Genomic DNA, 23,441 nt, shown 5'->3' with positions numbered 1-23,441 from the left:
TTTTGATGTTTCATAAGTGTAATTTTTTAACACAAATAAATTAGAGAATAAATAAAACCAGATTTGCATAATTAAGATACTACACTTGATCTTAGCCAAAAGGCTGAGAGAATACACAGCACTCTTATACCACATGAAACATCACATCCAGTACCTACATTACATAAAAAGTAAACTTAAATAAGAATAAGTTCATCCATAAAGAAAGGGGTTTTTTTTTTTTTTTTGGGGGGGGGGGGGGGGGGTTTAGCTTATCAACTCTAGTCATTGCAGATTCAGGTAAGAGGTTCACTTTGGTACATCATGCTGTATCATATTTCTACTTTCATTGTCAACCTATACATATTCTCTGAAGTTGTGCAGTGGGATTGCAGATTATAATTTTGTAACTTTAACTCTATTTTTTTCAATTCATGTAAATAAAACTTGGTTTTATGTGCATAAAAGTACATGCTTAACTGTTTCACATGTACTTTTTCCATGAACTGCAGCGAGGTGTTTGGAGGTGGAGTTGAGGCAGAGCTGGATCTTATGTGCATACAAAGTAGGTGAGTTTGTGCATGTACCTGGCCAAATTTTCAAATACAGCATATTTGTTATGAAACTTTGGGGAGAAGTCTGCAATAAAAAAGTATGTCTAGATGTAAGCCCACATTTCCCCTCCTTGTACTGGGGCTATAATTCTGAGTGTAATTTAAGGCAACATTTCAGCAATGCTGGTAGACTGAACAAGTTCCCCAAGATTAAACAGCACTCCCCCCCGGGAGCCTGGGATTCCTTGAGCAGCTCATTCCCAAGGATGTGTAGCACTTTATACTTTGGGGAATAGGATAAAGAGCTTTATAAACAAAGGTAGATTTTAAAACTGTCTCCTCGGATAACCGGAACCCATTCCTCTGACTGGCTGTCGGCTCCATACTCTGATAGCAAAGGGACCTACAGCTCCATATTTGAAGATATCATTATGGGGGGAAGTGTAGGTGGAAGAAGTAGCATGGGGAGGGGACTCCACTGCTGAGCTTACTATTGACTTAACGGTTCAGGAATAGAGGTACAGTCTGCATTACTCTGAGCAGTTTTATCTACAGTCATGGTGCTCTTTGGGGAAGGAGTTAAAACCGTTCTGATGCAAACTTGTCTTCACTCGCTTTTCTCGCTGTCTTCGGTTGCAAAACCAAACTCTCACCACTTCCTTCTCAAGGTTTAGACTCTCAGCCATTCTCATAATCTCTTGGGAGGAAGGCTTGCTTTGTTCACCAAAGTGGGTCTCCAGAGCTTCTTTTGCTGCAATACTGTGACAGTTAAAAACAGTACGCATTGGATTATAAATGCTTAAACTGCATTAAACAAACATATATAGCATGAACGTGGGAGCGGAGATACCTCTGCCCTTTTCATCTGAAGTTAAAAGTAAAATTTCCTAGCGTGTAGCAGATGGACTCAGGACCAGTGGATATAGTGGGCTCCTGATAGCACTTGGAGACGGTGTCAGATTTCAATCTGACGTCAGCACTACATATACCCGTGCAGGAAGCTCTGCTCTTCAGTATTTCTCCGTCTCCTTAGCAGTTCAGGACTATACACACACACACAGAGCATTAGAAAGTCTAAACCAAAGAAGAAAATTCCAAAACAAGAAATAATCTTACCTCTACAGATGAGCCCCGCTCTCCTGCGGTGATACCTAAGGGTCCCTCCCCCAGCTGAGAATTCCTGAGGTGATTTCCGAGATGCCTCGGTCCGGTAGCCGGTTCCCGGCATGGACAGCCCCCAGGAATGGGAGTGGCTGAGAAGCAGCGGGTGCAATACCAAGCGCGGTGGTGAAGGTACCTTTCCCTCTCCCCCCCTCAGCCAGAGACCGCCGGGCCCGAGACCAGGAAACGCTGAGACAAGGTAAGGAAGAAAACTTTCTTAGCCTCCGGTCTCCGAGGCTCGGATAGCCGCACAGATCATCAGTCGGCATCTGGCCTATCAGGTTGATCAGCCCCGTACAGGCTAGACCCCGATCTGATACGAGGATCCTCCCAGGTGGAGACCCTCCGGGGAGGGGGGGGGGGGATTTCGCCATCTTGCCTGTGTGGTCGTTGGCGCCATTTCCTCACCTCGATCGCCATACTATTCGCCTTACTGTGCCAGGCGCACAGCAACGTGCACTAGGGTGCCAGGCCCACAAGTTAAGCCTGTGCACATAACGGCACGCACATAGCGGCCTGCACGCATATCTTCACAGTTTACACACACATCTTCGATGCCCCCGGAGCGCATATCTAAGCCGCCCGGTGCGTTTATATAAACGCACAGTCCAGTCTTGAACTATGACACCACCGGCCAAGAAAGCCAAGTCACAAGTCCTATGCCCAGCCTGCCACCTAAGAGCTGCGCAACATGAGGAGGACTCTGCCCTGTGCCTACAGTGCAAGGCGGCCCTGGGGGAACCAGGACAAGGCCCCCCCCGGCCAGTAGAGGAATCCGGCTCCATCAATGATAGTACCCCGGACCTCTCTATCCCCAGCTCGGCCCCTTCTCAGTTGGGCCCCTCGGGGAGCGCCGCTGGCTTCAATATGGACCCAGAAACCTTTTCCTGGGTAGAATTCTTCAAAGGGCTGCAAACCTTTGTCCAGGCACAATCGGTGCCACCGGCGATACAGTCACAGCCTCCATCAGAAGACCAAAACCTTCCAGGCCCCTCTCAGCCTTCCCGAGACGTACCCACTCTGGAGAAAAGCCTCTTCTTAGGGGACACAGACACCTCGGAGAAAGAACCAGACTCCCTGGAGGAAGAAGAAATTCCTCCAGGAAAGCAACCATACCTTACCATGATGCGCTTCTTCTCCAGAGATGAGTTACCAGACCTCGTGTGTCTGAGCCTGAAGGAACTGGCCATCCCAAAAACAAGCGCCACAGTGGAACCAAAGATGAACCCTCTTCTGGTCGGGCTCCGTCAGGCCTCACGCCATTTCCCATTGCTACAAGCCGTACAACAACTGATCGACCTGGAATGAAATGCTCCAGAGGCCAGTTTCAAAGGAGGACGGGTCCTAAAAGCCCTATACCCACTGGATCCCACAGCCAAAGAACTCCTGGTGTTTCCAAAAGTGGACGCCATCGTCTGCGATGCGCAAAGCGCGCTACCATTCCAGTCGGAGGAGTGGCACTCAAGGATGTCCAGGACAGATGTCAGGAATCCATCCTTAAGCAGTCAGTTGATGCAGCAGCTATGTCACTACAGATTGCTGCCTGCTGTGCCGTGCCATGCGACCACTACAATGTTTCTTACTGTCACGATGGAACCCGATGTCCCAGGTCTACACCGTCCACCTCCAGTTGCCGGCGGAGGTACGGACCCAGCTCCTATGGTGGTTACAAGAAGACCATCTGAGCAAGGGAGTAAGACTATCCCCACTGACCTGGGTCTTGCTCACCTACAAGGGTGGGGAGCCTACAAGGGTGGGGAGCCCACTGTCAGGAACTGACGACCCAGGGGCAATGGGATAAGGAAGAGTCAGGATGGAACATCAACTGACTGGAAGCCTGGGCAGTCAGACTAGCCTGCCTATGATTCAGTCACAGACTCCGAGGATAAGCTGTCAGACAGCGCCACATCAACCACCAGGGAGGAACCAGAAGTCAACAGGTGTCCATGGAAATAGACCCCCCTAATGACGTGGGCAGAAGCAAACCTGCAAGGGATCTCGGCCGCCCACATCGTGGAAAAAGACAACGTCACTGCGGATTACCTCAGCAGAGAAAGTCTAGACCCAGGGGAATGGAGGCTCTCAACCACAGCCTTCTAGTTGATAATAGACCGCTGGGGAACCCCAGCCATGCATCTTCTGGCAACCCGGTCCAACGCCCAAGTTCCCAAGTTCTTCAGTCGCAGACAAGACCCTCAATCCCAGGGGATTGATGCCCTCATCCAAACCTGGCCACAGGAAGATCTGCTGTATGCCTTTCCTTCATGGCCACTACTGGGCGGGATCATCCGCAAGATAGAACACCTCAGGAGGCTAGTACTTCTAGTGGCCCCGGACTGGCCAAGAAGGCCGTGATACGCAGACATATGAAGACTTCTGGCGGGGAACCCCCTGTGTCTACCCCCACTCAGGAACCTGCTCTAGCAAGGGCCGATCCTCCACGAAGACCCAACTCGATTCTCTCTTATGGTCTGGCTATTGAGAGGACTCGCCTGAAGAAGAGTGGATACTCGAGGGCAGTAATTGACACCTTGCTCCGAGCACGCAAGTTTTCCACATCTTTAACTTATATACTAATATGGAGAATATTCAAAGCCTGGTGTGAAGACCGCAACATCCTTCCACGGACAGTCAAAATTCCCATGATCGTGGAATTCCTGCAGGACGGCCTGAAGAAGGGGGGTTGTCTCTCAACTCCATCAAGGTTCAACTGGCCACGCTGGCCTGCTTCAGAGCCAAAGTTGACGGCATTAGTCAATCTTCCTATCCAGACGTCTCCTGCTTCCTGAGAGGGGTCAACAAATCCGACCACCACTAAAATGGCCAGTACCCCTATGGAATCTCCAATCTAGTACTCGACTTCCTAGCGGGAGCTTCCTTCAAACCTATACGCGGTCTGTCCCTATGGCTCCTGACCTTGAAGACTGCATTCCTAGTGGCAATATGTTCAGCCTGTCGCATCTCTGAACTTCAAGCGCTATCCTGCTGGGAACCATTCCTCAGATTCACACCGGGATCCATACAGCTACGCACTGTCCCCTCCTTCCTTCCAAAGGTGGTTTCTCATTTCCATCTAAACCAAACCATCTCGCTGCCATCTCCAGATGAGAATAAGGACTCAGAAGACTCACGCCGCCTATGCCATCTTAACGGCAGCAGACTCCTAGTCTGCTACCTGGAAAGATCGGAATACGTACGAAAGACGGACCACCTATTCGTCCCTCACAGCAGGAAGAATCAAGGGGAAGCAGCCTCGTGGGCAACCATAGCCCACTGGATCAAAGAAGTAGTTGAGGCAGGCAAGCCTCAACCTCTACAAGGCCCATTCCACAAGGGCCCAGGCAGTGTCCTGGGCAGAAACCAAGATGCTGTCACCCGCCGGGTGTCGGCATTTCTCGGTTGACGACACTGGCGGTCCTCAGCTACAATTCACGTCAACTAGTTCAAGTTAATCAAGTTATCCAAATACACATATATCCACTATTGCTTTTCAAGGAGAATACTGAAGAGCAGAGCTTCCTGCATGGGTATATATAGTGCTGACGTCTGTTATCTGAAAACTGAGAGGAGAAGGGATATTTATTTTCCATTACATTTTTATTAAAACAAAGCAGGAACTTATTACCTTATGGTTGTTCTGCGCTTTCTCTTCCTCTCATTTGCCCCAACCTTTTCATTGTATAAAGCTGTATAAAAGAGGAGAAGACATTTATTTGAGAGCATGCAGGGTCCTCTATAACAACTACAAAGATCCCACTTTAAAACTAAAGGCCTTATTTTTGTAGTTTGTCTTCACCTCTGCTAATGAAAACAAATCCCTTAAATCATTCTCAGATGGGCACTGAAATGAAAGCGGAAAATGAGAAAATCATCTATCTGATTAAAAAAAAACTATTTTTTTTTGTCTTCACTCTTGAAACAAAAAAAAATATATATATGTACATCCTTCCAACAGTATGTCTCATAAAAAAAAATAAAATAACCTCACTGCTTAGTTCTCGACAGTGGTATATTGGATGCAGGATTTTTCCGTGCATTCCCTATAAACCACAGACCATCTGATGTTCTCTCTGAAATGGAAAAGCTCTTGAACAGTTGAGGAAGATGCACCCATCATATATTAATGATTTCATTTGTTCTTTGTGGAGCGGACTAGAAACTGCAGCTGTGGTTCAGAACTGTACCTCCTACTTGCTCTGCCTCGTCCAACCATTTTGCTAGTATTGACTTCAATTTGCAAGCATTCTTAAAGCTGAGCTGTAAATTTTCAAAACGGCAAATGGTTGTCTGGCTGAACTCTGAGCCATGCACAGCTGCAAGAGCCTCTCCGACATTTGTCTGAGTATATCCTGTAGAAAAGCAAGAAATGTTAAATTTATTAGTTGCCTGATAGGTTTTAAAGCTAAAGCCTTTGTACTACTTGCTTGCATACATCTATCCATTGATGCTGATAAGAAACCGCGACTCTTACAATCGCACTATAGGAAACTTTTGAGCAGTGGGGCTTCACTAAATTAATGTAGCAAAAACTTACCCAGCTTAATTCTTCTCACTTTGAACTCATTGGCAAACTTTTCCAGCTCTCTGATTTCAGGAGAATCCATGTCTATGGGGTCTTCAATGGGCTTACTCTTTCTACGGAACTCCTGCTTGAAGTCGGTTACGCTGGGGTCATCTCCAAGGATCGACTGGTGCATGGGAGCAAAGCTATGGCCCAAGGTACAGGAGCTAGCACTCATCAGGCAAGGCGGCAGACTACCTGCATGAACCCCAAACAGCATCTATTATAGGACCATATTCCTCCAGCATTTTCCTGAACACTTGGACCCATTTGCCAAGCCAATTATGTAAATATTACCTACAAATTCTAATTATTGAAATGACCTGCAGCAGAGTATGTGAATTTCATATGCATAGCCCATAGTACAATTTAATCTTGATTTAAAACTCCACTGTTGAAAATGTATATTTAGCCTACAAGTTGATTGCAAAAGTATCATTTAATGTATATGTAAAGAAGATTGTTTGCTGTTTGAGAGCAATAATGTATATCATAGAGCTAGCTAGATGGTATTCTGTAAACTCACTTTCTATCATTATTTGATATTGTCTTTTATTCTAAAAAGAAAATTTTGTTTGTATGCCCAAAATGTATTATGAGACAATTGGGGCAGTATGGAGCCTCAAAGACTACCCCCTAATTAGATCTTAGTTTGCATTTACAATAGAGCATCGCACCAGCCTTCTTCCAAAATGTTTTTTCATTTGCTGACCCATTCATGTTTATAAAATAGGTACACATGTATTTAGCTATAAAATAAGCTCCTTACTGTTTTGTTTGTAGAGACATTAAGAAGAGCTAAACAATTACTTCTAAGTTCCATAAGATCTATCACCATTCCTCTAATTCCACTCTTCCTTTTTGCTTTCTTGGCCTCAGCTGGGCTTCTAAACTGTCTGCATGACATAGTCCACCTTCCCTTGGAGAACAGGCACATGAAAAGAACATGCCTTGGAGTGTTCCGACCCCATTCACCACGTTAGGAATGGGCATACTGCATGTCTGAAGAATTCTGGTTTGGGAGATACTTGCTGATAACATCTCTGGAGTTGTAGGCTTGATGCCTGTAACAAATGAGAAATAATGTATTCTGAGTGGTAATAGCTGCTTTAATTCTCAATATTAAGGATGTTAGAACCTGATAGAGGATCCTAGTGATACTGAAATCGGTATAGAACTGTTCTATGATGTCCCAGTGTTATCTGTTGAAGCTAGATGTTAAACGTCACTATACATGATGTTTTGAAGATAACCTCCTATATAATGAAATTAGAAGAAATATTATGGATGTTTTTATTTTCTTCCTGAACATCTTTCAGACAACAGGTTGACATTAGTTCATGAAAGAACACACAAAAATGATGAGTTCAGTTAATAAGTTGAGAAGCTAGGCAACCTTGGAGTGATAGCACAACCACATTAGAGTCAATTGAAAGGTCTTCCACCACAAGAGGGCCTTACTCAGAATCTGTTGAACCAGTAATGAAAGCCTAGTTACCTATCCTATACGCCCTGATGGTGGGCAGCAGCAGCAGCAGCAGCAGCAGAAAAGGTATAAAGATGAAATCAGAGCATCTGGAAACTGTGAGCCAAATTAAGCAAGCTCAGATGCTAAACTCTTTTTACATCATAAAAATAAGGGCAAGCCTCAATAAAGAATTATCATACAAGTAGCTCGTGAGTAAATCTTTGTTGTCTCCAAACAACTGTGCTCCTGGGAAAATATATCACTTTACGTTTTACATTATAGATGTTTGTTTCTCGTTAATTCATAGTGGAAAATTATGACAGAGGCTCTTAAGTGTTGCCTTCTCCATAGTTTTTTGGATTACTGGTCTTTATAACAAATTAGATTTACTAGATTTTTCTTCATCTTTATGAAAATGTTTCGGCTGGTCTATAAAGGTACTAGCTGTTAAGCCCGTAACAACGGGCTACATTTAAAAAAATTTTTGCGATCCATTTCCTTCCCACTCCCTTCCCCTCCTTCTCCCTCCCTCTCACCTTCCCCCCTCCCCTCAGCTCACTCTCTCCTCCCTCCCCCCTCCCCTCCCCTCACTCTCTCCTCCCTCCCCTCAGTCACTCCCCCTCTCTCAATCCCCTCCCCTTTCAGCTCATCCACAACCGGCAGATGGAAGATCTCCGGGGGGGGGGGGGGTGTCCCTCTCTCCCTTGTGCGCACCGCTGCCGCTACTGCTCCTCCCGCTCCTGCTCCTCGCCGCCGCTCCTGCTCCTCCCAGCGCCATTTTTTTTTTCGGGCACGCTCCGCTCTGACTGACGAGCTTGCCCGCGCATGCGCGGTAGAGCTGCTCTCTACTGCGCATTTGCAGGCCGTCGGTCAGAGCCCATTTATAAGGTAGATAGGAGCAGTTCAAACCTCATGGGTGACTTTTAAAAGCCCTATACACCGCAAGGCTGGGAAATTAAGATCATAAGAACATGCCATGCTGGGTCAGACCAAGGGTCCATGAAGCCCAGCATCCTGTTTCCAACAGTGGCCAATCCAGGCTACAAGTACTTGGCAAGTACCCAATCATTAAATAGATCTCAAGCTACTATTCCTTAATGATTAATAACAGTTTATGGACTTCTTCTAGGAACTTATCAAAACTTTTCTTAAACCCATTATCTGCCGTAACCACATCCTCAGGCAATGAATTCCAGAGATACGCGCATGTACCGGTCCGGCGTGCACTGCACTGATTTTAAGAGGCGCACGGGTATGCGCATATCTCCCAGTATGGAGTAAACTTTTTTTTCAGAAAAGGACCAACGTTTGGCTGGAGCATGGGCATACCAGGAAATATAAAGGAAGCCAGCATGTAAGTATTTACGCACACCAGTGCATGCCAAGGTCCCTATCCGTGTAACTTTACATCTATGGATGGCGTGTAAAAATAACTAGGCTGGTCAGTGGGGTTTTAAGGGTTGGGTCTAATAGGGTAAAAGGGAGGCAAGTTAGCTAGGGGGTTTAGGAAGTCCTTAACTGGGGAAACAGGTAATTGTGTCAGCACGTGTAGCTACTAAAATCCCCCCACTTACGCGATCGAGGCAATATTTGCGCCCATATATGTGTATCAGTGCAAAATCATGTGTAATGTATGTGCGTATAGCAAATTTTGTAACATCCATCCATGTGCATGAGCCGGCAAATGTGTGCACATGTGTTCCCGCACGCAGGTCTTAAAATTCAGCTTTTAATCTTTTCAAATGTAGTTCTTTGAGGAATAACTGCTCTGTTCTACTATAAGCTTCGTTGTGCTGAATGTGGTCTGTGATCCTACCTTGGGCTAGTGTTGTGGATTGAATGTCTCTTACCTGCCATGACCCCATAGGTAGACTGCTGGTTTCCATAGTGGCAGGATGGGGGTGAGTAATGCAGACCTGCTGATGTGTTTCCCAGAGAAGGTGCAATGTCGTACATGGAAGAGTATTTAGGAGTTTGGGTCAAAGACAAAACAAAAGAGACTGGTAAGAAAATGTATGAGGATTCAAGATAACATTCCTTCAAGATATACATATTTTCCTTATTGTTTGCATACTAACAAGTCTTCTCATTTCTTAACCAGGATAGCGGATCATCCCTTTGCTCTAATGCATTGGAAATCTGTTAAAGGAAATAAACTCAATACCCAAAACATTGCTTTAAGTTTAAAGGGCCCACTTTGGGGCAAAAATATTATATCTTTAGCTTGTGACGTGGATAAAGTATAGCTCTCTTCCCACCCCAGATCTGAGCAAAGGCATCCTCGGCCTGATACAGTAAAGACTTCCTTACATTCGGTGCTGTTGAGAAGATCCCTGGATAAAGAAACTCCATTTGTACTTCAGATTTTGTGTAGGGCCCATTCCCCAAACACCTACGTTGCAGTATAAAGATGGAGAAAAGCTGAATAATTCCTAAACTGTCTACATTTATTTCTTAGTCTGCAGAAAAATATTTAGCCTGACTTGGGGAATTTTTCGTTGGGTTCTTCAGACATTTATTCCTGTGCATATCACACTGCATAGAATAGAGGCCCTTGTACAAAATATATTAATAACAATGCTAGAAGAGGTGGCATATAAGATTTTATAAATTAAACGATAGATAAATAAATACATAGTTTGAGCAGATTTCTTGCCCTGATAAATGTAGCATGGTCTTCTCTGACACAACGTCAATGTAGAATAGGTCACTTTATATCTGAAAATAGCTGGCCACATGATTGCTCCAGATTTTGGAAGTACCCCATATGTTAAAGAACCAATAATTGTACAAAGTAGAACTATTAAATACTAATTAATGGTTTAACTTGCTCATAACAGACAATACACTGGTAACTGTTTACAGCAGCGGCTCTGAGGCAAAGAATACTTGGGCAACTTATGAAGCCAACCATAATAAGTTGCCCTACTATTCAATTTCAATGTCAACTTCTGTGTGAAATAACTTGGCCTCCTCCTTTAACCTAGACCTAGACTCAGGCAAGGCCACTCTTTGAGCACACTGTCCAAATCCAAATTCTCAGGCCCACATCATGTTTTGTGTTTAGCTGTTCCCATCACAGAGGTGCTCTCAGCATACAATTTAAAAATATTTCTAAAGCTTTAAACCATAGATTGTCTCGTGTACAACACCATGTTCTCATTGGGGCGGATTTTAAAAGGGGTTACGCGCATGATAACCCTTTTAAACCCGCTTCTGCGCGCACCGAGCCTATTATGCAGAGGCCCGGCGATGCGCGCATGTCCCGGGGCTTGAAAAAAGGGGCGGGGGCGAGACCGAGGCCTCCAGCACAGCGGCCGTGCCAGGGGATCGCACACCAGCACGTGGCTGGCACTCACAACCTACGCCTGCCCAGAGACAGGCATAAATAAGAAAATAAAGGTAGGGAGGGATTTAGGTAGGGCTGGGGGGGGGAGTGGAAGAAAATTTCCCTCCAAGGCCGCTCTGATTTTGGAGCGGCCTCGGAGGGAACGGGGAAAGCCATCGGGGCTCCCCTAGGACTCGGTGCGCACAAGTGTGCACCCCCTTGCGGGCGCCGACCCTGGATTTTATAACTTCTGCGTAGCTGCGCGCGCATGTTATAAAATCGGGCGTAGATTTGTGTGCGCCAGGTTGCGCGCACAAATCTACGCCTGCGCGTACCTACTAAAATCTGGCCTATTTTGTTTATTGTATTTTATGCACTATTGTAATTTTATAAGAATTTATGAAATTGTATTTTTTTAATGTGTTGATCCCACTGGGCAGTCTTTTCAGACTGAAAAGATGAGATATAAGTAGAAATAGAAATTTTCTTGCCAGATTTCAGCAAAGGGTGCTTCATGATCAAGCTTTTTCTGCGTCTCGTGTTGCTGCTGAATTGATAGCACGTACCTTTTCTACTACTTTCCTTTGAAGTCGGCAAGTGTTTTAGATAGCAGGCTCACCGCAACATTTGCTACAACACTTTCATCAATTTCTATGTATAAAGGTCTTTTGGCCCTTTTCTTCTACAATTGCTGAAAAGAGGTGCAGGGCAATGCTTCTGGTGAACCATGGCTGTGTCTCCAAATGACTGACTTGTAAGCAAGGCGAGATGAAACAGAAACATGACTGCACAAAAAGACCCTATGGCTCATGCAGTCTGCCCACACAGCCAATGCATTATAATTCGCATCACTTTCTGATCCTATGCTTTCCTTTTTGTCTCCACCACTTCCACATATCCACCACCTTCTCTGTAAAGAAATATTTCCTAAGATTTCTCCTGTCTCCCACTTTTCACCCTCGTCGCATGATCCCTTGTTCTGGAGCCTCGTTCCATTGAAAGAGGCTCCCTCCTAGGCAGGGAAACCTTGGCGTTATTTGAATGTTTCTGTCATATCTCCCCTCTCTCGCCTTTCCTCTAGGGCAGTGATTCTCAACCTTTTTTCGGTCAGGACACACCTGACAGATGGTTCTCACATGCGTGACACACTGAACATGTGACCGTCGCAGGGCTAAATGTTAGGGATGTGCAGACAAAAAGTTTATGTTCATAAGTCCAAAAGTCGAAAGGGGGGGTCAATTTCGGTCAATATGGACATATGGAGAATTCCATAAGTTGAGTCTATGTCCATACGTGCACCGATTCCCTAAATAAAAGTTTAAACCCCTCACCCTCCTTAATCCCCCCCAAGACTTACCAAAACTCCCTGGTGGTCTAGCGGGGAGTCAGGACGCCATTTCTGTACTCCTTTGCGAGGAGCACGTGACGTCGGCGTCACGTCGGAGTGACGCGGACGTCACGTGATTCCCCGCGCGTTCGCTCCGGGACCCTCGTTGGAGGCCCCCCCAAGCTGGCCAAAAGTTCCGGTTGTGTCCAACGAGGGTCCCGGAGCGAACGCGCGGGGAATGACGTGACGTCCGCGTCACTCCGACGTGACGCCGACGTCACGTGCTCCTCGCAAAGGAATACAGAAATGGTGTCCTGACTCCCCGCTCGACCACCAGGGAGTTTTGGTAAGTCTTGGGGGGGGGGATTAAGGAGGGTGAGGGGTTTAAATTTTTATTTAGGATCAACAATCGCGATTTCCAACGTATTCAACATAGCTATGTTGAATAAGTTGGAAATCCGATCGTTTTCGCCTCATCACTTTTTTAAGTTAAAAAAAAAAATTACGTTGCGTTTTACATATGCGTTCAAAACGAATGCACACCCCTACTAAATGTAAACATGCACTCTGCATCCATAGGAACCCCCGCGACTCTCGACCCTCAGCAATGAGTGCAGAACAGAACTAGGGCATTACCCTGTACAACTCACCATACAAAAAGATATTCTGGTTCTGATGACATCTCAGTAAAAGCAAAACAAACTCCCTCTAATACCAGGTGCAATAGCCCTCCTTATGAAAAGACAGTAATTTACCACTAATGCATATCCTATTGAGAAAACACAACAAATAAGATCGATACAAATGCCTCCATGCTAGTAAAATACCTCACCTCGGTCACACACCCAGAACTGACCTTCACCAAGTACAGAAAGACCACACATTATAAATATGGAGACAGAAACTGGAATGGAAAACCAAAACAGCCACTCTGCATGCAGTGCGAACCTGGAGAAATGGAAAGAGAAATATAGCACCTAACATAGTCCCAGGGTCTGCAATAATGCACACAAACTAATCCACACAAAGTTACACCTGTATTATGGAACACACACGCAAACAGTAACAACCCTATCTAAGAAATACAAGTATTAAACCAGGCCCTAAACACCAATACACCCCCAATTAGGAAAACAGAACAAGCCAAGCTGCTAAAGAGCCCCATACAGAAATAATTGTAAAGCTATAATAATAAATGTTACAAAACAGCTGATGAACAAAATAACATCCAACAATTAAAAACTCATAAAAATTATTAAAATATGTCTATATATCAGTAAAATATTTCAAAACAGCAGACATCGCATAATACCCAATACATAAAATGACAGTCAATCAAGAAAAATAAACTTAAAAAGCCTTTACATACCCTCTCCAACAACTCTCCTACTCCTTTCCCTTGCAGGCCTAAAGCACTCACCAGAAGCAGCAAGGGCTGCTGAAGCTTTGTCCTCATGATTCTCTTCCTTAGGACACACACAGACACACACTTAGACCCCCATTACCAGTCTCTGTCTCTCACACAGACCAGTCATCTTCCTGACCAATCACACACATGCTGTCTCTTATATACAAGCTCTCAATCACAGACAAATGTTCTCATACCCATACACACACACAACAAGCACTCATCCAGGCACCAATTCACACCCACACACACCTATACCCAGGCATCCATTCACACCCACACACACACACCCATACCCAGGCTCCCATTCACACCCACACACAAACACCCATACCCAGGCTCCCATTCACACCCACAAACACCCATACCCAGGCTCCCATTCACACCCACACACAAACACCCATACCCAGGCTCCCATTCACACCCACACACAAACACCCACATCCAGGCTCCGATTCACACCCACACACAAACACTCATACCCAGGCACCCATTCACACCCACACCCACCCATACCCAGGCATCCATTCAAACCCACACACAAACACCCATACCCAGGCTCCGATTCACACCTACACACAAACACCCATACCCAGGCTCCCATTCACACCCACACACAAACACCCACATCCAGGCTCCGATTCACACCCACACACAAACACTCATACCCAGACATCCATTCACACCCACAAAAACCCTCTCTCAGGCAACCATTCACACCCACACCCACAAACACCCACACCTAGGCTCCCATTTTCACATGCATGCACTGGGCCTCACCATCAAACCTCTTCTTCCTTCGCTGCAGGGATGGGCTCCAATTCTACCAAGGCTTTACTCCGGTGGGCCTTCTTTTTTGCCGCCACAGGGATGAGCTCTTGTGGTGGCCTTGCTTGGTCGGGGTTGGGCTTCTCCACCACTGGCCTAGAAACTTCCACTCCTCCCAGCCCCCCTCTAACCACCCCATCCCTGGGCTATGTGATGCCCCTTCTTCCTGCCTTACTGGCCAATCAGAGGCTTCCTCCCTTCTTTCTACTCCCACTGGCAGGAAGAAATAGGAGGCTTCCATTCGGCCTGCGCGGGGGCAGGAAGACAGGAGGAGGCTTCCCATTGGCCTGTGAGGGTAGGAAAAAAGTGAGGGCAGTGGGACAAACCTGCCAGTGGTTGGCAACACACTGGTGTGTCACGACACACCAATTAGGATATACATGTTTAGATCTTTAAGTCTATCCCCATATGCTTTAGAATGAAGACTACTGACCATTTTAGTAGCCACTCTCTGGACCAACTCCATTCTGTTTATATCATGTTGAAGGAACTTATACAGGGGCAATATCACCTCCCTTTTTCTGCTGATCATTCCTCTCCTTGTGCAATCAAGCATCTTTCTGGCTTTTTGCTGTCACTTATATACCTGTTTGGCCACCTTAAGATCATCAGAAACAATTATCCCCAGATCCCACTCTTCCTTTGTGCTTAGAAGAATTTCACCTCCGATACTGTACTTTTGCCTTGGGATTTTGCATCCTTTATGCGTTACTCTGCATTTTTTAGCATTAAATCTTAGCTTCCAGACCTTAGACCATTCCTTGAGCTTTGCTAGATTTCTCATGTTTTCCACTCCTTCCTTGCTTTCTGCCCTGTTACAGATTTTTGTAGCATTAGCAAAAAGACGAACTTTTCCTGTCAACCCAAAGAGCCATTCTCAAGTCTTCATTTGTTTGCAATATCCTTTGTTGTCCTCTACAACAACAGTTGACTACGCTCTTTCTTAAGGTGCTGCTTCAGCTAGAGAACCCAAGTACAGAGGTTAATGGGTGGTGGCACCTCCACACTGGAAGTGTTTAAGCAAAAACTATTGGATTTCAAGAAAGTGTGGGACTATTTTTGGTGATGCTGAAGTAGGAGTAAAAGTAGAGTTCAAATAGGGTTTGTATTAAGAAAAGGCAATGATGGGCCTAGTGGTTGATACTTGCCAGCTGCCATCATATTTTACAGTTCAGAGAATGCAGAGTATAAAGGATATACTAACTATGGCTTTATGTGATTGTATTTAGAAGTTATTATTTAGTCCAGTTCCTGCTGGTCACTAGGGCACATTACTGAACGCTGACTTTCCTGTTTCTGCAGGCCATTAATTCTTGTGTGTTAATCCTAAATATAGCCTGGGATATTTCTGTTGCAAGCACAGAAATGTGAAAAACGTGAACTGAACGCACTTTTTCAGATCAGAAATAAGACAATTAAAAACAACCTAGAAGCAGTACAAAGCCCCATTGGTTCAGTTCATGCAGAGCTCTACAGTGCACACTAGGTGGCAGCTGGGTCTTAGGAGAACGCACCTGAGCAGTTACTGGCATGGAAATCCTCTGATGCAAATGTACTGGCTCTGGGGAAAACTGTATCTTTTTATTTAAAGGCTGCGATACAGTTTCTTGAACTAATGTAAGAATTATTCTCTTCTGAAGAAGGGACCAGTTTGGTCTCAAGAGATCCTGTCCAACATCATCTTTTGATAATTCTGATGCTGGTCAAGACTTCCAAAGAATCCACATACAAACCCTGAAAGAAAATACCAGTCTAGCCATGCAACATACATTTCACAAGCAAGAAAGCAACATTTTGAGAGAGCAGACTGTGTGACTTCATGGTTAGAGCAGTGAAGCATGCAATAAGAGGTACATGTCAGTTCCAGTCTTCGGGTTGGAATGACATTCTTCTCCTTGTTGGTCACCCAATCAGGTATCATATTTATCAGCACCAGCAGCATGGGGAGTTTCAGTCATATAGGTACCTTAGTAATGGTGCAGTTAACAGTACAGGCACTGGAGTGTATCGAGCAGGCTGCCAGGGACTGCAGGAGCATGTATTTTATTCACTGGAATCGTATCATGCTACTCCACCAGATTCCAGACTCCGACATACTTCTCCCCACCAGGCTGAGTTTCTGGGATGAAATTCAGCGCACAATGAACAGAAGTTTTTTTCAAAGGCTTTCGTGCAAGTCGGGGTGAAGTTCTGCTGGTAAATATTTAGACATAAGGGTCAGAAAACAAGTTAAAGATGATACCTTTATACTGCCATAACTTAAGACATCTGCGAAGAGCTTTCAAGAATAATTCTCCCTTCATTAGGTCAGTGAAGAAATCAACCTGATGAAGCAATGATAACTTGAACAGGAGTCATACATTTAGGGATTTAGGCTGTTTATAAAGGTCTCAACCACAGCTTATTTGTGACCCTTATTTCTAGATATCCAACTGGAGTAGCATAGCAATTATACTAGTAAATTTAAAGTACAGTATTACTACAGAAGTTGACTATATTAAAGATAATTTAATATTTACTGTGGCATTCTATATTCACTGATATACAAATACAATTAATTGTAAATCCAGAGGATTTTTCACCCGGTATAAAATGTTTTTTCATGGTTTATCTGCTATGGATGTTGTTTCTGCAGGTTTAGTTTGGGGGTTTTTTTTCTGCTATTCTCTTGTCTTGAAAGGATCAATTGATGAACTAGCACTGATCTCTTTGTGCCCGCAATACTCTTGCTCCTTGCTTGGTTTTGATGTCTCGACCTGGGTTTTCACAAAGTTTCCTCCTTTTTCACTGTCACTTTTTCCTGCCAGTGCTCCTGGATGCTATGTTGAAGATTGATTTCATGCAGTTTTGTTGCCCATTGCTAAGTCAGATGGTTAAAAAGGCTTTGGGATTGGACATTTCCAGTAGAGCTGAGAAGGTTCACCTAAAGAATGTATTTAAAGCTTAGCTTTCCATGTCGAACCTTATTAAATGATTTTTATAATGATGCTTGTAATGTACTAGGGAAAATTGCATCTTAACTTCAAGTATATAGTGAGTGTAAAATATTTCTTTTACACTTTAACACCCAAAGGTGGAAAACAATGAAAGGGAGCAAAGTCTTTATGAAACTGAAGGCCTGATTTACGAAAAGATTTTTCCCGTTCTGTCTCTATGGGAGAAAAGTATCCTTCTGAGTCCAGCCCCAGATGTTTGTCTTTTGCATTGAAGCATGGGGTGAAAAGAGGGAAGTTTCCTTAAGAAGTGGTGCTCAAGCAGGATTATGGCTGCGGAGTGAGCTGTGCATTGTCCCGTAACAGTGCCGCACTCAGTATTACTGTAGTCTGTGCTTGGTTACCTGGACCCTGACGTCCTCTCAGAGAGGTACATCTTCTTCCTATTTGTACCGGTTCGCACTTCCATGCATTGTCCTCGGACATTACCTAATTTGCTTTGATAATTAATTGACTTCAGTTTCTAAGACCCTTCCTCCTAAAACTGTATTTCTTCCAATCGGTCCTTTTGGCTCTTTCACTGTTTTTTGTTTTTTGCTGGCAATGTTAAGATCTATTGCCCGTCTGTTTTTGTATGGGTTCTATTAATTTTACGCACGTTACGCTACAACTTGAAGAGTTCAGGTAACAAATAAATAGAGAGAGAGAGAGAACTTTTTTACATTAAAAAGTCAGATAAGGACAGATTGCTTGTCAGCTGGAGATAAAGTGACTTTGGGAAGGTAATAAAGTGGGGGTTCTAGGATGTCTTCTGAATCACAGTCCAGGCTTATTATATCTGCCACAGAACTTGTCCTGTTTTGAAACCCTTCAAAGCTTTGGTAAACCACAATTGATCTTTCTCTCAATAAATAAATAAATACATATACACAGAGAGATGTGTTCAGGTTATAAAGGAACAGATACAAATCTTTAAAGGAGCAAGCTAGACAATTATTCATTGTTATGAAAGGTATGCAAAAATATTTAGAGTAACATGACATTAGAATAAAATGCTAATATTTTTCACCTATTTTTTGAAATGGGAATTATAAATGATCCATAATAAAAGATTTGATCTGAACCATTCTCCGTGTCCTCTCTGCATATTCCTTTGGGGTTCCCTTCCTCAGCTCAGAGTAGAATAATGCATGCGCTATCTCCTTTCTGAAAATGCCTTTCTTCACAGTGCCGTTCGATTCTGGCTAATTTAACGAGGAGAGCGGGCAAGAAGCAAGGAAAGGGAAGAGAGAAGGTACCTGTGGAAACGACCGTGGTGGCGTGGTTGGACACGGGCAGGTACTCGGCAGCGCTGTGAGGCATTCTGAGAGGCAGAGCGGAGGAAGAGTCTGCAGTGAAAGACACGAAGGGATCCGCAGTCACAAACGTTTGAAAACTCATCCCCCTGAGAGGCAGAGAGAGGGAGAAAAGGACAAAAAGGCAAGAAAAAGCAATGCCTTTCCTTATTTTTCACCCCAAAATTATATCTGGAATGATGAATAGATTTGAGATGGATATTTCTGTGCTTGCTGCTTGCATATATACATAAAGAGCAGTCCCAAGCAGTCACTGGTCGTGTGCTGGTATTTATACGCCCAGGTAATCCCTTTATCCATGTTAATGGTCTTTTCCCAGGAGTATTCATGTCTCACCACAGAGCCTTTTTCCTCCCCGTTCAAACCTAATGCCTTCCCAATTAAAGGAAGACTGTGACCACACTGGCCAGCTCCTGCGAATCAGGACTTTGCTAGCTGCATGTCCTCGGAAGTGATCAGCTTGAGTGGTAGTGTCCCCTGAAGTTGTGTGAACACCTCATCAAGTCACTTTTAGTAACAAACACCTGTCGCACCCCCACTGGCAGGTTTCTTTACAGGCATCTGTCAAAAAACACAGAAAAAAATTGCAGAGGGGTATCAGCCTTCCACACAGCAGTAATCAAAGACCTTTACCTGGACCAAGGCAAATCTAACCCAGTACCTACACAAAGGGCATACATTGTGGATGCTTTTGTTAGAGCATGGAGTTGGGAATCTAGAAATCTTGGTTACAAATCCCTTTCTATCACCTGTGAATGCGCATCAGCAAGTCGTTTAATCTGAGTTCAAGCCTAGGGCCTCATTTACTAAGCAATTTTCCCATAGACACAAGATGGGAGAAAAGCCTTAGTAAATCAGGCTTTTCGGGGTCAATCTATTGAAGTGCATTAATATAAAACAGTAACATTCACTATCTCATGTTAAATAACATGGAAATGAGTTTTCGAATGAATTTACAAGTACTAAAGTTAGCATGAGGTGTAAAGTGTTTTGCATTAAGGAAGCTGTATTAAATTTGGTAAGTTTTAACTTACATTATTTTTCTATGTGCTAATACATAAGATGTGCTGTTGATGATCGATTGAACTATTGGGTATTATCTATGGCAGTAATATGTGGGTGCGGATTGGCATAAGGATTGTAATGAGTGGGGTTAGGGGTGTAGGTTGGTATCAAAATGATTAATGGGTAATAATTTGAATGGTTGTATGGATTTTATTTTATTTGTGATTTGATGTATTTTATTCTTGCTGTACACTGCTCAAAAATAATTAAGCTGTTTTACATCTCAGCATAACTTTGCAGTAAAAATTTCACAAGCTAATTTATGTAATTAAAAATACTATTAGCATGCATAAACTACCTACCTAATAAGATTTTCACAAGTGTTAATATACATTAAAAATGCTATCATACTTGTATACATTGGCCCCTTTTAGGGTGTAACTATACACATATAACCTTGTACAGCCTCATATTAACTCATGACAGAACTAACAGCTAATGGTACTGCAATAATATGATATCTAGTAAATTTAACAAAATCTTATGGTGAAAAAGCTTATGATTAATATGAAAGTTGCTAAATTCTGCAGTTTCGTTAACCTCAAAATTGACAAGATTGCATCTAATGGCACATTTTTCTACTGCGTGAGTTGGAAGTGTTTGGCATGTGCAGATCTGTTCAGTTACACAAGCGATAGCATTATATGCACATCAAATCAAAGTTTCAGCCTTTTATGTTTGATATACAACATATCCAGAGTGGACATGGGGGAAAAGGCAACATTCTCTTAGGATCAATTATCACGCTTTCCTAAATCATTATTGCAGTATCTTCTGCACCTTGATTCCTGACTCTCTTGAAGCAATTGTATTAATAGAAGAGCCAAAAACTATTTCACATAGACTGGATGGAGTTGGCCCGTGTCAACATTGTTGTTTGTCAGTTTTTCCTATTGAAAAGGAGGGGAGGTGCAGGAGAGATTTTAGGATGCCTCTAATCTCAGGTTCGAAATTTGTTGAACTCGTGAACTGCTGAAACCATAAACAAGTCAAATGGAAATTGGAAGTGGTCAGCGGGCAGCATTATGGGATTGACTCAGCAGACTGTTTTTATAAGAGTACATGAATATTAGTGCTGTCAGAGCTGTACTTTCAGTTTGTTCAGTGTTACTGATCAATAGCCAGTGACATCAGAACAAGCTCCTTGTGATGGCTACGTGCACACTTCTGAAATATTTACAGAGACTCTGCTCCCTTTTTTCATTTTAGTTCTACACAATTTCTAACCGTTTGTATAACTTCTGTAGCTGCAGAATGAAACATCTGACTAGAAACAGAAAATCAAGCTAGATACAATATTTATGGAGCTCTCAGTTTTCCCTTTTTAATGCATAAATGAAGACTGACGAAGTTTCAATTTCATCTGTAAGATATAGAAACACATGAAGAAATGTAATAATGGATAATTTGGGGGTTAATTTGTTATTGCTGGTATACTTGCATCGTCCTGATTGTACACTGCTTTGGATGATCTTTGTGATGGAGAGGGTCGCATAGAAGGGGTTTTTTTTAAAGCTAGGGCAGAATTTTTGCTGTGTTTCATAAAAATAGGGACAGGTTCAACTGTAAAGTAAAATTGGTTAGACTATCAATTAACTTGCAAAAGTTGAACAAGTTGGTTGGGATATTTTTTTTTTTTTTGTAGCTTGGGGCAGTTACATTTATAATTGCTTCCAGTATCTTAGATCCCATTACATGCATGCAAATCCTAGAAAATATAAAGTACTTTTCTTAGCTGTTCTGATGGGAAACACTATTGAAGATAGTGTGCAATTGACAACCAATGTGTGTGTACTAGAAAGAACATATGTACTAAGAAATATCAAACACCAGCATGCATGTTTGATGAGTAAGTGGAATTTCATTTATTGATTTATTTTATTTAGGTGTTTTTATATACCTTTGTTTGGAACTGGCCTTCACAACAGTTTACAGCAGAAACAATGATACATACATTTTAAATGAAAGATGTGAGAAAGGACATTTGTGCTGTATTCTAATCGAAATCCATCCTTGAGTGAAAGCATTTTAACCTTTAGTGTGAAGCTGAATCATCCTTATGACTTGCGGGTGATTATAAAAGCTGTAGAGCTTGCTCCATAAGATATCAGGCTTAGCAACAGCAGGAAGGTGTGCCCTGCCATAGAGGCAGATGAGGAGGAGGAGGAGGAGAAAGGATTAGGAGGGTTTCACAAGAAGACACTTTCCCATGCAACAGCATCATGCAGTTGGGTTTTGAAAACATATTGAAGGCTTATTAGGTCTTGCAGCTAAACTCTGCTTCATTGGGTTCTGAATACAAACCCGTATAATTGCATTACAGTTAACAATAACCTGCAAGCCTGATTCAGAAAAGGCGGGGCCATTTGATAAAGAGCAAATAAAGCACAAAAATTGTTTTAGCCAGACCACCTGCCCATCCTCTAGATTGTTTCTGCAGAAACGCAACCTGAGGACACGCATCGCAGCCGAGACTCCTCATCTGAGCGGAGCCCTGCGATTCCCACGAAGCTCAAGAAACAGAGTTTTCACCAGGCTTTAAGGCAAATATAACTTGCTCCTAGGTCTAAAACTTGATTTGAGCTGAGATTCTCCTACACTATGTTCACTCTCTGCACCCAGAGGGTCTGGAATATGTGTAACTTTTCTAAGATATTTATTCATTGTTCTCATGAACCTGATACACACCCTGGAGTTTATTTCAGGCGTGGGATATAGGGTCCACTTGAATGCATCCATCAAAATCAAACCATTCTTTGGGGGGGGGGGAGAGTTGAGTAGCCCTCCATAGCTTCTGATAGACATTCCCAGTACGGTGATTCAGCCATGGTAAGTGCATCATCCTCTTTTCACACATAAACATTTCTCCTTCTGAATTCATGTATTTTCATTCATTCAATTTGTAGTAGGTAAGAAATCGGAGATAAAACTGGATTTGCTTCCGGTGAAGTTAACAGATGGGAGTTCTTTGCACTAAAGCTTAGAGTTCACATTTTCTGCCCCAACACTCCAGTACAGGAGAGATGGTTGCCCTGACTCGGCATTGGTAGCCATCAGTGGGCTGGCTGAGGTTCTTTCTAATGTTAGCTCTTCTCTTCTTTGACACACATCTGAGGCATGCCTTTTAGTCTGGTTTTTCCTATCCTGGCAGTCTTCTTTCTTCTATCACCTCCCTTCCTGGAGTCTAAATGCTTCCCTATACTGCCCTCAGAACTGTCACCAATTCCATATAATGACACCAATTCCATAGTAATGACAGCAGATAAAGTAATGACACCAGTACAGTGGCAAATAAAGTAATGACAGCAGATAAAGTAATGAGGCAGTGGCAGATAAAGTAATGACAGCAGATAAAGTAATGAGGCTAGTACAGTGGCAAATAGCCTCTGTACTGACGGCCTCCAGAACTGCCCCGCCCCACCCCTGGGCCGGGACTCTTCTGAAATGTGCACAGCATGCGCAAGGCCTGGCCTC

The 23,441-nt window shown here is 43.6% G+C and overlaps 1 protein-coding gene across 2 annotated transcripts; it reads right to left on the bottom strand.

Moving 5' to 3' along the window:
- Window positions 1-1,078: 1,078 nt before the first annotated feature.
- On the bottom strand, window positions 1,079-18,987 carry POU1F1 (POU class 1 homeobox 1). Of its 2 annotated transcripts, XM_029578910.1 has the most exons (7): window positions 18,846-18,987; window positions 16,171-16,173; window positions 9,574-9,642; window positions 6,229-6,453; window positions 5,879-6,043; window positions 5,320-5,380; window positions 1,079-1,292 (listed from the first exon to the last, which is right to left on the bottom strand). In XM_029578910.1, exons 1-7 carry the CDS (start codon window positions 18,985-18,987, stop codon window positions 1,079-1,081), a joined length of 879 nt encoding a protein of 292 aa, XP_029434770.1. The 2 variants fall into 2 exon arrangements, with proteins under 2 accessions (XP_029434770.1, XP_029434769.1); XM_029578909.1 differs by lacking the exon at window positions 16,171-16,173 and having other exon boundaries at window positions 9,574-9,723.
- Between the last annotated feature and the right edge of the window lie 4,454 nt (window positions 18,988-23,441).

Source organism: Rhinatrema bivittatum, chromosome 15 (assembly GCF_901001135.1).
Source record: "Rhinatrema bivittatum chromosome 15, aRhiBiv1.1, whole genome shotgun sequence".
NCBI classification, from domain to species: domain Eukaryota; kingdom Metazoa; phylum Chordata; class Amphibia; order Gymnophiona; family Rhinatrematidae; genus Rhinatrema; species Rhinatrema bivittatum.
This window is presented reverse-complemented; position numbering and strand designations above follow the sequence as displayed.